General features: G+C 33.1%; 1 protein-coding gene and 1 pseudogene across 1 annotated transcript; both read left to right on the plus strand.

Moving 5' to 3' along the window:
* Window positions 1-485: 485 nt before the first annotated feature.
* Window positions 486-913, plus strand: LOC133833992 (14 kDa proline-rich protein DC2.15-like). Its single transcript, XM_062263538.1, has one exon. It carries the CDS (start codon window positions 486-488, stop codon window positions 867-869), a length of 384 nt encoding a protein of 127 aa, XP_062119522.1. The 3' UTR covers window positions 870-913.
* Window positions 914-7,834: 6,921 nt separating this feature from the next.
* On the plus strand, window positions 7,835-11,106 carry LOC133779972 (uncharacterized; annotated as a pseudogene).
* Window positions 11,107-16,253: the final 5,147 nt, after the last annotated feature.

The raw sequence follows: 16,253 nt of genomic DNA on the forward strand, positions 1-16,253 counted from the left end.
CTATATTAGAAGAAATTTTCTTATCTTTTGTGGACTAGTATGATTAAGATAACTTTACATACACATTTGATGCTAAGCACATGTAGATTCACCAAGTCAAAACCATATTTCACTAAATATAATATATATATATATATCATATATATATATATATCAATATTTCGTGAGCTTAACTTATTAACTTGAGAAAAAAAGTTAAAGGCGCAAAAACTCCAACTTATCAGTCCTATGCATAATCTTACAATTATTCTAGCTCCAAGTTGTATTACATGTTCTTGTTGCGTATGATTCCTATCTCACACATCCTCACATGCCCATTAATAATAGATCAATTAATATACTTTATATCTAATTATTATTACACTTAATTTTCAAAACTAGAATTAGCATCTATAAAAGCACAAACTACTTTCAATATTTCTCATCAATCAAAGTACAAAATCATTCTTCTCGAGTACTTTATTTGTACAATACTTTGAAAGAATATGGCTTATTCTAGGGCTCAGGTATCCACTGCTCTCTTTCTCTCCCTCAACTTGGTGTTCTTGACCATGGTTAGCTCTACTAATATCCCATTAATACCTGCTGGCCCTACTCTTAACTCTAAGGCTAAGTGTTCATTGGACACTCTTAAGTTGGGAGTGTGTGCAAACTTGTTAAATGACTTGGTGCACGTTGTTGTTGGGACCCCACCCAAGTCCCCTTGTTGCACTCTCATCCGAGGTTTGGTTGATCTCGAAGCTGCTGTTTGCCTTTGCACTGCTATTAAAGCTAATGTTTTGGGCATCAATCTCAACATTCCAATTTCATTGAGCTTGCTTCTAAACAATTGTGGCAAACGTGTTCCATCTGGATTCCAATGTTATTGAAAATATTTAGATTTCATTATTTTTTATATGCTACTACTCATTATGTTTTTATTTTATTTTATTTGTTGTTTGGTTTTCCCAACCTTTAATGTTGTCACTGTGCATGTTTGGATTGGTTTATTGGCTCATCTCACGCCATAAACAAGATTTATTAATAATAAATTGTTTTAATTGATTTTCGAGTGATATATTGTCCTTACTGATATATATATATATATACAAGTACTCATCGATCCTTGATCATTACTATCATAATCCTTCTATATAATTCGAACTTTAATGATCATTTTGAAACCTTTTTAAGCATTTATCTATTTATATTGAGCTTGCTTGGTCTTTGAGTCCAATTTGAAAGGATTTCTCCTTGAAAAACAATACAAATTAGTTAAATTTCCAAAGAAATTAAAACTAAAATTTAAAAATAACCCCAACTCAATGATCAAGAACTGAGAGTAGAGGAAAACTCCTTGATAAGTTCACAAATTAAGTTCTTTAATTGAAGAACTAAGAGGGAAAATGTAATATCTCAAATTTGCTAATCAGACTTAGTGTCTTGATCAATGTACCGGGAGGGCATAAACACTTATTATGTGCATTTTTATGATTATATGCATGATTATGTGAATTATGTGAGTTATATTATGATATATCTATTATAGCATGTTTAGGTGTATTAAGTATGCATGTGAGACCGTTTCTTATTAGAAGTGTTATTTTTGTAATTTTAACTTGTTGATGGTATATTTGTAAATATACATGTTTTGTGATGTAAACCATATTGTTATGTGGGTATTTTTGAGTTATTTGGTATGAGACGATCCTCGTGAACAAATTAGCGGTTTAGTCACAACAGGGTTAAATACCCGACTCAGGTTGAGCTTAGGGGTATTTTAGTAATTTTGTACATTAATTTATCGGGTAATGGGAATTATTTGGTGATCATTTGGGAAAATTGGCTAAATAAGGTTTTGAGTTGCGTGAACTCAAACCTAACGGCCCGGGAAGGATTCTAGTAGCCGGTTTAGTAGAATTCGAGGTCCTTGAGGTTAGGACTCTGATTAGAAGCCTTTATTCCCTCATTATTGATGGTTATTTGTTATTATGATTGTGACTAGGGTTCACCAAGGTCATGCTCAGGGTGGTGGTACGTGTCTCGTTAAGGACCTAAGGTTAGAAAATTGCACCTAGTATGTGGTTAGGGTTTGAGTCTGGTTATTGAGCATGGTTATAACTATGATTGAGATGTTTAATTAAACATGTCTTATTGTATTAAGCATATCTGTGATAAATGATTTATGCTTGTCTTTATTATCTTATTTAATGACTTGACTTATGAGTCAAGGGCGGCAATAGTGCGCTGAGCATAGGCCGACATGGTTAGGCTTATTCAGGAGCGTGACATATGCTTGAACGACCTAATTGTCGCTTGGAAAATAAAGCGTCAGGTATGCTTGTCTAGCCTTATAGCTAGTTATCAGTAAATAGGGCTATGGGCCCCAGTGTGACTTTATAGTTACTCAGCTGGATTGTATGCATGCATGAGTAGAGTTATTCCAGCTAGGCATTCCAGATAAGATTTCAAAATCTATTATTAACTTCTTATAAGCGGGTCTATGTTTTATTGTTGAGCCTTGGCTCATGGGTGCTATGTGGTGCAGGTAAGAGAAAATGGAAGATGGACTAGTCATGAGTTGGAGAGCTTCAGTGTCAGTGTGTACATATGTAGCCTGCTCGAACGCCATGACCGGGGACTCAAGGAGGAGCTAGGATCAAACCCTAATTTTGTCGCTTAGGCTGACATATTTTGTATTCACTTTTGAGTTATAATAACTTTTTAAATGTGTATTATGTATGAACTTAAACTTTTTAATGAAAGTAAATATTTTGTTGACCAAATTTTTTAACCTAAGTCGTTAATTACTTCTAGTTACACGTTTATGTCCAAATGACTTGATTAGTGAGTCCATGACAATTTAAAATATACATTGTAACGATCTTGGCTATCCAGGGCATTACAACTTGGTATCAGAGCTGCCAAGGTTTAATGGTTCCTGAAGACTGGCTGGGTATGTACACTCACTACAAAAGACAAGCTCGAATAAGAGTTTGGTAACTATTTATGTGGTTATGTGTTTAAATTCTTAAATGAGATATAAATGCCTTATCTTCGTGCCTTATTAGGGAGTATGAAATATTCTGATAAGGCCTGACCCTTGACTATTGTGTGTCTGTTAAAGATGTGCTCATTAGCACTATCATTGCTTGTGAATGCTAAAGAAATGCTTATTAGCGTTGTTATATGTATATGTATGCTAGAAAATTCTTATTAGCATTGCTATTTGCTTTTGAATGCCATAAATCGTTTATTACCATCGTTATTTGGTTATAAATGTCAGGAAATGCTTATTTGCACTATGTTTGAGCATGAATATGAATCGACATGCTTATTAGCATGGCTTCTAAGTGTGAAAGCTATTTAAATGCCTATTAGCATTGTGATTTCATGTGAATGCATATTTGATCGGTTTCTGATGCACTACAAGAAACAAGGTTTTTGCCAGCGCAATTTAGAATTGTGTCGGCAAAAACAACTTTTACTGGGGCATTTAGTGAATTGCGCCGGAAAAAACAAGCACTTTTGGTGGCGCAAAATTTACTTTTGCCAGCGCAATTCGGGGTTACGCCGGCAAAAGTCAAAACATGCATTTTTAATTTGTGCACGTTTTCAACAAAGTAGGTGGCTAGACCTTTGCCGACGCGTTTCGTTGCGCCGGCAAAAGTCTATTTTGCGTCAGTAAAAGTCGAACTAAGTAAAATGACACCGTTTTGACCTAGGGTTTTATTAAAGACTTTTGTCGGCGCATTTTTAGACTTTTGCAGGAGCAACGAAACGCGCTGGCGAAAGTTATAGCGATATTACAGCAGCCGTGAGCCTTTCTTCCCCATTTCAGATTTAAAAAAAAAAAAACTTCTTCTCTCCTCTATGTTAATGGAATCCGACCACCCCATGCCATAATCCCACCGTGGCTCAGCTCATATGGTGAAGCTCTTCTCTCTCAAGGTTAGTAAATCCAATGGCAAAAATTATAACATTTTTAGATTTTTTTCTCTATATCTCGTTTTGTAATTGTATTTTTTTTTGTTCTCTCTCTATAAACAAGTGTTACAGCTCCAATCTCTCGGTAGAACAACTCCAAAGGTTAGTTTATGTATATATTTATATCTGTTTATATATATATATATGTATTTATATCGGTTTATATATATATGTATATATCTGTTGATATATATATGTATATATCTGTTTATATATATATTTGTTTATATATATGTATATATATTTATATGTCTGTATATATGTATATTTATATTTATATGTCTGTTTTTTTTTATATATGTATATATGTTTGTTTATGTATATATGTTTATATGTATATATATGTATATATGTAAATGTGTGTGTACATATGTTTATTTAATGTTAATTTTTTTTAGAAAATTGATTAATTAATTGTGAACTATTAATATATATGTACGTGTGTGATATTTGGTATTATAGTTATATTTTTCTGTAAAAAAAAACAAATAAATCTGTGTAGTTTTAGAAAAATGAGATTAATAATGAAAAAAAAGAAATATGGTTTTAGTATTTATTAAAAAAAAATTGATTTGAGTATGTATATTTTTTAATTTTAATGCTTTATATGTATATTAAAAAATAGATTAGATTATGTATATTAAAAAAATAAATATTATATTTTTTTATATTAAAGATTATTTGTTTATAAATATTTACTAAATAAATTATTTTGATGTAACTGATATAAAAAGATTTGATATATGTTATTAATCTTGGTTTATGTTGTGCATGCTCTGGGAATATTCTGTATATTGTGTGTAGTTTGCAGGTTTTATAAAATTTTGGGATAGTTTAAAATATAGTCGTTATGCTGGCCAAATTTCGTTAGTCTTAGGAAAATTAACATTAATTACAAAAATTATAGCCGTTAATATTAATTTTTATTTTAATGCTTTATATTTATTTGTTTATCTTAATAACAACTATTTTTAAGTTATTTTTATAATATATGTTTGTTGTATTTTTTAATTTTTTTTTGTAAAATTAAAAAAACAGATTTAAATGTGTTTTTTTTATTATAATGTTTTATATGTATTTGTTTATTTTTGCTTGTTAATATTTATTATATTGTATTTTGTGATATATATATATATATATATTAGTTAAAGTATGAACTTAAAAAAAATCAGATTAATAATATATGTTTATATTTTTAAATTGTTTTATATTAAATGTGATGTGTTTGTTAATATGTATTTAATAATTTTTTTGTATTAATAAAAAAATCAATTTTGGTATATGTTTTTTTGTGGTTAAATATTTGTATATATGTAAATTGATGTATTTGTTAATGTATATATATGTTTTGTATGATCTATGAATATTCTGGTTATATAAGTGTTTAATTTGTAGGTTTTAAAATTTTTGGGATAGTTTGAAATATAGTCGTTATGCTGCCCAAATCCTGTTAGGGTTAGTAAAATTAATAAATGTTTAATAATTAATTAAATAAAAGTTTAAGTATAATTAAAAAATACATCAAAACATTAATTTTTAACTATAATTTAAATAAAGTAAAATTACCAATCATAATAATTAACAATTAATTTTAACATTAATATTAAATGTTTTGTAATTGAATTTTTTTTAAAATATAAATGATTTAATAAAATATAATTAAGTAAAATATAAATATAATAAAATTGTTATTAATTAAGCAAATGATCAAATACAAATTGAAGAATTTAATAAAAAATTATAAAATTAAATTAATGTATAATTAAATTAATTTTTAAATAAAAGTAATAAACAATTAAATGATTTAAAAAAATTGTAATAATTAATAATTAGCTATATTTTCTTTGGTAAATATAAATAATTATTTTTGCCAGAGATAGGATATTATTATCACTTAGTGATAATAAGGGAGACAAACGGTCATGAAATATTTTGACTATCATTTCCCTTATTTTAAGACAATTATTAATATTTTATGAATTATTTCACTTGAAGATGGCGAGCGACAGAAGCTGGATGAGTGCGAGGAATCGTTGGTCTCTAGAGTATAGAAATGGTGTTAAGGAGTTTTTCGAGATCGCTAAAAATCTAGTGAACGATTGGGGTTTGGTTCGTTGTCCATGCAAGAAATGTGGGAATGTTAAGTTCCAGCCTATAAATGCAATTTCGATGCATTTATTAAACAATGGCATCATACAGTCCTACAAAGTGTGGCATTACCATGGAGAGGCGCTGCCGCCGCCACCAAATGTGGTACGAGATAAGGATAGAGATGAGATAGCGGATATCCTGGAGGATGTTTACGCTGAAGATGATGTTCCCGCTGGAAACTATAATGATCCTCCCCAAGATGATGTTCAACATCGTGACAAGTATGATAATTTATTTAAGGAGATGTCAAGTGAACTGTACCCGGGTTGCTGAAAGTATTCCGCGTTGAACTTCTTGGTGAAGCTGATGCATTTGAAAGTTATTAACAAGTGCAGCAATCATTACTTTGATGGTTTGCTAGAATTGTTAGTCGACGCTATGCCTGACGGAACAATTTTACCTAAGTCTAACTATGAGGCGATGGCAAAGTTGCGGAGTATTGGATTGGGATATGAGTCCATCAATGCTTGCAAGCATGACTGTACACTGTTTTGGAAGGAGAATGCGAACTTGGAATTCTGTTCGGTTTGTGGTGAGTGTGGCTGGCAAGATAATCGTGGGAATGGGAAATAAGTGGCTCATAAGGTCATGCGGTACAGTTCGAGATATACTGCAGATGATATGAGATGGCACTATTCTAAAAGGCCAAAGGAAGATGGTGTGATGAGGCACCCCGCTGACAGTAAGGCGTGGAAGGACCTTGATGAGTTGTACCCATCTTTTGCAGCAGAACCTCGAAATGTTAGGCTTGAGTTGGCTACAGATGGTTTCAATCCTTTTGGGAACATGAGCAACTCTTACAGCATGTGGCCTGTGATACTTGTCACTTACAACTTGCCGTCGTGGAAGTGCATGAAACCACAGTCATTAATGTTGTCTATTCTAATTCCAGGTCCTTCTTCACCTGGAAATGATATCGATGTCTATATGAGACCTTTGCTTGACGAGTTGAAGGAGTTATGGGTGAATGGTGTCGAAACACGAGATGCATACAATAGTACCTTGTTCAATATGCGTGCAGCAATCTTGTGGACCATTAACGACTACCCAGCTTATGCTATGATGTCTGGGTGGAGCACAAAAGGGTACAAGGCATGCCCAACATGCAATGAAGAAACTCCCACTACAATAATTTTGACTATATATTACGGTAAAAAATGACATATATTACAAAGCGTTATTAATGGGAACACAGGCTTTTTTTTTTCAGAGACAATTTAGGCGCCAACTATTTCATTTGCCGCCTAATGAAAATCTGTCTATCCCATTTGCCTCCTCTGCCCTCTCTTTCACACTCACTCCATCGAATCTCTTCTCCCTCATGTGATTCTCCATCACGGCATCTCCATCACGGCATCTCTCTTGTTGGAAGTAAGAACCCAAGAGTCTCCTGCCTATGGAAAGAACCCCTTCATTCCATCTGAACCTCTTTCCCCTTTCCCTCTTTCTCTCTTCAATTCCGAATGTGTGCTCCTCTCAGAAATTAGGGTTTTTTATTTCCCTCTTTCCTCTTCAAAACCTCACAACCGAAACTAAAGATGTTATATTCCCTAAAATTTGCCCAACTTTCGACATCTTCTTTGGATGGGTAAGTTTCTACACTTTTAGTTTCAGATTTTTGGCGATTTCTCCCTTACGTTGCTATGTATCTATATCATATTTATATATATATATATATACTGACTCCGTAGCCTCCACCACTTCGAAAACGGCGACAATGGAACCCCCGGAAGAGGCCGAAGAGACACCGCAGACAAAGCTTGAGTCCGAGAAGCCTGCTCCGGTTTCTTCCAGGGTATCTTTTTTCTTTGTTATCTATTATCTATATTCAGCAATATTTTTGTAAGTATCTATTTCAAGATTTTTTTTTTTTTTTTTGTGTTGCTTGAATGGAATTATGGGCTTAGCAAAATCAATTTCTACTTTTGTTATTCCTTATGATCGGTTCGAAACGTGATTTTAAGGACGAAAGGGAAAAGCAAGATTTATGGGATTTTCATTATAAAGAGGGTTGAAGGAGGAAATTTAGGGATGTAAATTCAGTGAAAGTTTGGATTTTTCATTTTTCTACGCCATGATGAAATGCATCCAATACGGTCACCAGGTCCTTTCACTTTTCTCTATTTGGCTCTCTCGAAAATCCGTTATTAGTTTTTTGAGTTTCTTTTTTTGTTTTGGTTAAATTCATTTTTATCATCTTCATGAACTCAACTGCCCAACTGAATAATCTAATGCTAGTTATTGTTATGGAATTTGATGAATTGGGTTTGTGTTATATCCACTAATGTTGGGTTAGGTTAAACTGAAAGAGTACCGATTTTTCACTTAATCATGTTGCCATTGGGTAGGTTGTGGCATTGGCGAACTTGATGCCAGTTGATGATTCAGTTGACGAGCTCGATAGCTACATGTACCAAACTGTAAGTTTTTTATTTTTTTAAATGAATGCCCCAGAACTTTATTTAATGATGAAATATGAGCTTCAAGTCCCTGAAAATGTATCTTAATTAGCTGTTTGGATTGGACTATTGATTGCTTTGATCAGGTTGGGCACCAGATAATCGTTAGCTATGCTGAATGCATGGGACTGCCCCTATTCTGAAGGAGAATACAAGGATCCACAAGGCAAGCCTTTATGCAGAAACTTTTGGTAAAACCTGTATCTGATATTTTGGCAAGTTACAACGTTTTCTTCATATTTTCATAAAGTGATATGGGGAACAGTAACAGTATGACTAGCTTCATGATCAGATTTCAGAAGTAGAAGGGTTAGGAGAAATCTTTTATTTTTTTTGAAAGTTGCAGCTTTTTGAATGAAGTTATCTTGATGAGATCTTTGTACTTAAAAAAAGGATCTTTACTACATCACAAGAGCTTACAGTAGTGTCTTTTTTATTAGGCGGTTTGGTCTTCTTAAAGAATTTTTTGTGTCCTGTGATAGAAGGGTGCATGTAAAGCTTACTTTTCAGTTTCCAATGAATTTTGTGGATATTTCAGGCATGAGAAGCTTAGCTACACAACAACTCCAGGTGATGAAGTTGAAGATATGTTCATTTTGTTAAATGAAGTGAAAAAGCAGATTCCTTCTATTGGTGTTGTATCTTCTGGTGCCATTGCATCCGATTATCAGAGGCTGCGGGTGGAAAGTGTGTGTTCAAGGTTAGGGCTTGTTTCTCTGGCATATTTGTGGAAACAAGATCAGTCATTGCTCCTTCAGGAAATGGTAATTTGTATTTTGGTATGTGAATTTGTTCATTTAACATTGAAGATTCGTACATCTCATACAATGGTTTTCTTTTCTACTATAATCAGATAACAAGTGGGATATTGGCTATTACCGTAAAGGTATAATTTTTAATTTCACTTGTTATTTAGTCATGCCTTTTCTTGTTATATTTTGGAAAGAGTTCTACCTTCTATTGAACAGTATTTTTTCTCCTGTTATAGGTCGCTGCAATGGGGTTGGACCCTGCAAAGCACTTGGGCAAAGATTTAGCTTCCCTGAGTCCCTATCTGCATAAGTTGAAGGGGTATGCTATTTTTTTCCCTTATATTATTTTAAGTTTATCATTGTAAATTGATGGTTAACTATCATCCTTGGCAGGTTGTATGGAATTAATGTTTGTGGTGAAGGAGGGGAATATGAAACATAAACACTTGATTGCCCTCTCTTTGTTGTGAGTTTCTTCCTTTCCTTTTGCCTGTGGATATTTTATAATTTCCTGCTTTCTTAAGAGGCTTGTTGTCTTCATGATGACCATGAGTGTGCAGTTAGTAACTTAGCCAGGTGCAAAGCTGCATGATCCTTGTTACTGAATTGATAATTGGGATAAGCAATGTGCATTATTCTTGTTTGGTCAATTATTTAATTCTAGAGAATTTCTTTTCTTGCTCTGATTTCATGTTTTTGTTTGTTGATAGGCAACACTGCACAAGAATATACTTCATATGGCCGGGCAATTAGGGCTTGATCCTCCCACAATGATCTTATGTGAGGGGGGCGTCACTGCTGAGTTGGAAAAGGCATTAGAAAACAGTGAAGCTATGTCAAAATGTTTTAATGGTTCAATATCTACTTCAACTATTGTATTTGTCATTTACTGTTCAGCACGTATTCCCTCATCTGAGAGACATCAGATTCAAGATAAGCTAGATGTATTCCTTAAGCAAATAAGGCCTTCCCATTTCAACAAATCGAGCATATTTGAAGCTGTTGATCCCATTTTTCTGTATATCCTAGCCCCTGATCTGCCAAAAAGGTATATATGTAGTTTATCTATATGTAAACTAACTTTTCTACATTTTCACTAAATGTGTCTCCTGAAATTTGGTTAAATTTATATTCATATGCCCTCGGCGTCTTTTGTCATACAGAGCACTTGTGGAAGTTAAGCCCATTCTTTTCATCCAGACCTGGTGACTGTATTGGATGCATTTCATCAGGTTTGTTCTTTTTTTTCTTGGAAACATCTACCCTCGCTGCCCTGGTGGACATTGTTTGCACATGTTTAGAAACTCTATTATGTGGTCAGGGAATTTTTGATCCTTTTTCTCCTTATTTAATGTTTAAGTTAAACTAATTGCTCATTGTTTTTTGTTGTTTTTTGTTGGAAGTTAAACTATGCTGAGCCTTTTACATATTTTATTTATGCATATTCTATAATAAGATTTACACTAATGAACATGACTTTTATATATGTTTCATATCTTGCAAAGCTGCTTTGTTATGGTTTATACTGTACATATTTTTGTTTAATCTAACATTACTTAAGTAGTGTTGGGTTTCATTGCTTTTTGCTTTTCATATATGTTTCATTGCAGAGTTAAATTGTTTGACAATAAGAAGAGATTAACAGTTGTAGGCTTTAAAAAATTTCAGAGCAATATCATGAGGAGGTTTGCCTTGGAAACCTGAGGAGATTTCAATTTAGAGAGCTTCAGATGGCAACAAACAACTTCAGTAGCAAGTACTTGGTTGGATGATGAATTGAAGGATGGAGCAAGTTTCATGCATGATTTATTTTTGTGTATCTTGTAATGATTCTGTTTTTCATTTTTAAAGTAAAAAATGTTCTAAGATTATAAAACTTTATTATGTTATGCTTTCAAACTTAAGTTAGAACTAAGATCTCATGAAGTAGACACATTCATGGTTTGAATTAGTTATTGTTTAATGTAATACTTATGGTTTATCAATCTATTGAGAATTACATTTTATGATTAATTTTGAATTTTTTTATCAAAATACAATAATGAAAATCTTTTAATTAAAAAAAAACCATATAAGTATACTTATCAAAATAAAATTTAAAATTTTATTACTATATGTTATGATTTAAAAACATATTATAAGCGTAAAAAATCGTTATGGTTTATATAATATAACAAACTAAAAATGTTATCAAAATAATCAAATGTAACAGTTGAAAAGTGTTATGAAAAAAGTACAAGATTAAACTTCAAATTTATAATCAAAAACTCTATCTAAATATTATTACTTGAATATTATAGCACCTAAAAATGTGTTATTGAATAGTTTAAGATAACACCGAACATAACATTCAAAAAATGTTATAGAAAAGACTGGACTTTTAATAACATGGGCTACGTTAGCATTTTCAGAAGTGCTATCAATAGTCCCAGATAGCACTTTTTAAGTGTTATGAATACTGTTTTTTCTTGTAGTGTCCCTCTGTAGGGATTAGAAGTAAAATTGCATACATTGGCCATAGAAGGTTTCTTGATATGGATCATGAATGGAGGAGAAAATGAGCACTATTCAACGGTAATAAGGAACTCAGGCCACCACCGAAAGATTACTCCGGTGATGATGTGTTGAAGTAATTAGAGAATTTACAGATTAGACATCCTGGGAAACACAAAGAATTTGGTGGTGTGAAACGCAAAAGGACTCCGATTGAACTTAATTGGTCGAAGAAGAGCATATTTTTTGAGCTTGATTATTGGAAGGAATTATTGCTGAGGCATAACTTGGACGTAATGCACATTGAAAAGAATGTTTCCGACAGTGTCTTGGGAACTTTGTTGAACTTAGAGGGAAAATCTAAAGACACTAACAAGGCAAGACTTGATCTAGCAGACATGAAAATTAGGAAAAAACTCCACCTCCGCAAAGAGGGAAACATGTGGAAGAAACCGCACGCTAGTTACACCCTCAGTGTCCCGGAGCGTCGAGTTTTATGTGAATATGTGAAGTCAGTTGAATTCCCGGACGGTTTTGCTACAAACCTTTTGAAGAATTTCAATGTCAATGATGGCAAGATAACTGGGCTGAAATCACACGATTGCCACGTGTTGTTTCAGCAGTTGTTGCTCGCCGCAATTATGTCGTTTTTGGTTCCTGAAGTTCGGAAGCCAATTATTGAGTTATGCAGTTTTTTCAAAAAACTTTGTTCACGGACTTTGAATGTGAAAGACCCTGAGAAGATGGAGACAGACATTATCACTGTTTTATGCAAGTTGGAAATGATATTTCCTCCAGCATTTTTCGACATTATGGTGCATTTGGTTTTGCATCTTCCGAAATAGGCAATTCTTGGCGGTCCTGTGCACTTTAGGTGGATGTATCCCATTGAATGTTCAATGGCGGTTTATAAACAGCATGTAAGAAATCGTGCACGTCCAGAAGGTTCAATCGCAGAAGCTTACGTGGTCAACGATGCCTTAACCTTTTGCTCAATGTACCTCCGGGGGTTGAGACTCGATTCAATCAACCTGAGAGGAATGACGATCGCGTTGATTAGAATCCCAACCAAATCAAGAATATTCTATTTATAAGACTGTTGGTTGTCCATTTTGTAAGAAATCAAGTATGCTCCTCAATCCGCAGTTAAAGCAAAAGGCGAGTGGTATATCTTGAACAATTGTACCGAAATTAAGGACTACCTTAGGTGTGTTTTCTAGTCTTTTTCAATAAATTTGTTTAGTTTATATACCGAGTAAAGGCAAAAATCATATCATTGTTTAGTGAGCATATGGATGAATTAAGAAGATGGGGGGGCTCGAATCTTGAAGTTAAAAAAGAAGCTGATTTTCCTCAGTGGTTCAAAGAACGAGTATGTATATTAGTCAATTATTTTCCGAAACCCCCCTTAATCAATCCAAAACTAACTTTTAATGTTAATGTTGATAGGTGAACGGTTTGCATGAGTCAACACCTACTGAAGTGAATAATGAATTGTATGCTCTCGCAAACAAATCAAGCGGCACTGTGTTCTCATCTCTAGGGATGATAGTGAATGGTATGAAATTTGTGATTCATGGTCGTGATATGAAGCTTAAAACACAAAATTGCGGTGTAATGGTGCCAAGTGAGGAAGGAGTGAACTACTATGGAGTTCTGGAAGAAGTAATTGAACTGTCCTAGTTGATGGGTTACAGTGTTCTCCTATTCAAGTGTAGATGGTTCAATACAAGTAGAATTAAAGTGGAATCCAATTTTACAAGCGTATATGTGAAGGAAGAATGTTATAAACATGATCCTTTCGTTCTCACATCTTAAGCGAATTTGGTGTATTATCTTCGAGATGTGAAAAATAGGGATGATTGGAGGCTTGTTAATGAATACATTCCGAGGAATGTATGGGATTTCTCAAATTCCGATGTTTATGATACTGACACCACAAATGATATACCAATATTGCAAGAAGGTAATTCTTCTTCATTTCAGTTGTGGGTAGAACTTCCAATTTTTGATAATCTTCAGTATGATCGGGTTGATGTCAATCCCACTGAAGTGTACAACGTCGATGATTTGGTTGGCGAACGTTCAGATGAATTTGTTGTCGATGATGAAGCTGAATTTGAACACGACACGTTGGCCGAGTATGAAGATGATGAGGATGACGACAATGTTCTAGTCGATAGTGATAGTGATAGTGGTGTTTGTAATGATGTTGTAGTTAGTGATGATGAGGACAGTGATATGTAATTTAAACAAGTTTATGTAACTTTTTATTTAATTCAATGAAAACTTTATTTATTATCATTAATTAATGATAGTATCAGATATAGGTAGACATGCACCTAGTGGATGCCTTGGGGATAATCAATGTATTCATATACTGATTCTCATTTTTTCAAGATATTTGATGAAATATCTTGAAAAAATGAGAATTAGTACATGATTGTTTACTATCTCCAAGGGATCCACTAGGTCAGAATATGGTAGGTTGGGAAAGATAATAAGTAATAAAATATTAATTTTATATGTATATAAAAAAGTAATAGACATGCACCTAGTGGATGCCTTTGGGATAGCCAATGTATTCATGTACTGCTCCTCATTTTTTCAAGATGTTTGAGAAACATTTTGAAAAAATTAGGAGAAACACATGACTGTTTACTATCTCCAAGAGATCCACTAGGTCGAAATAGGGTAGGTTGGGAAAGAACATAAGTAATAAAATGTTAATTTTATAACAAAAAACAATAGACATGCACCTAGTGGATGCCTTGGGGATAGCCAATGTATTCATGTACTACTCCTCATTTTTTCAAGATGTTTGAGAAACATTTTGAAAAAATGTGGAGAACTACATGACTGCTTACTATCTACAAGGGATCCACTAGGTCGGAATATGGTAGGTTTGGAAAGACCATAAGTAATAAAATGTTAAATTTATAACAAAAAACAATAGACATACATAATTTGAATTAGTTAATTAATGAATATTTTAATGTAGAATGGCTGAACCAAGTAATGACACCGGTGGTGGCTCCAAGAGGGGCAGGGGAGCTTATTACGGTGCCAATATCGAGAAGGAGCTGGCCACCAAAAAAGTTAGCCATCTAAAAGTAGAGTTTGATGCACAAACTGGAAAAGCTATTCAAATGTACGGAAAGTGGTTCAACAATTCCATGACTCGTAATTTGCGTGACACCGTACCCCCAACTACACTAGCTTGGGAACAAGTAACACTAGCTGATATCCATGTTATTCAGCAGAGGCTATCTGTAAGCATTTTTTAAATCTTTAATAACTCACTATTAAAGATTTTGTCTATCTTCATAATATTTTAACAAATTCCAAATTTAATTGTGATTTTAGGACAAATTCATTTATCCACAAGACAATCCAGTAATCAATGATGCCATGGTAAGATAAATGCAAAAGCATCTGACTGATTGGCGCCACACGTTGAAGAAACACTGGGTAGAAGTTGGAGGAGAGGTGGACAACGAGAGAGAGAAGTCAAAACCTTTTGGGTCGATTACTTCTTCTGATTGGGCAATTCTTTTCGATTTTTTGGCTTCTGATTCTCAATAGGTATTCCTTAGATTTTACATTAATGTTTAATTATAAAATTACAATCTAGATTAATGAGTACTATTTTCTGTTTAAAGCATATATCGAAGAGAAATAAAGAAGCTCGAGCAAAAATGACCATACCAGGAGGACACGGTTCCAAATCCATCGTTGCTCAGGTTTATGATCACGTAAATTATAATAACCTATATCCTTACATTTGCGAAAATATTATAAAGGTAACAATGTTTAAATAATTTTCTTTTTTAGATGGACCCGTCTACTGGTGAGCTTCCGAGCATGATTGACACATTCAAGCACCTCCACAAGAAGAAGGATAAGTGGATTAGTGATGTAGCGGTGACAAAACATGTAAGTTGCATAACCTTAACTAATTTATGATCATTTAACTTTAAAAAAGTTTAGTAAATAATTAATAAATATTAATTATTAATTGGTTGGTGTCAATTAGTAATTATTTATTAATTATTAATTAAATTTTTAACAATTAAATCTTTATAATCTATATGCCAATTTTTTATGATTAATGATTGTGGACTAAGATAAAAAAGAATGTAACTAATGTTGTCCCCGTATAAGAGAGCTTGTGAGCTAAGTTAGTTTGTTCATGAAAATCCATATCTAAATCACAAACATGCAAATATAGTTGATGTATATGTTTAGAGACGTAAATTCCCCATTAATGGAATTAACTGTTCTTACTGTATATATCAACAATATCTTCATGTTTTTTATTTAGATATGGATTTTCATGACCAAATTAACTTTAGCCCACTTGCTCCCTTATACAGGAACAAAATTAATTAGATTCTTTTTCAATCACTGGTCTGCAGTCATTAATGATAGG

Source organism: Humulus lupulus, chromosome 5 (assembly GCF_963169125.1).
Source record: "Humulus lupulus chromosome 5, drHumLupu1.1, whole genome shotgun sequence".
Taxonomy (NCBI): Eukaryota; Viridiplantae; Streptophyta; class Magnoliopsida; order Rosales; family Cannabaceae; genus Humulus; species Humulus lupulus.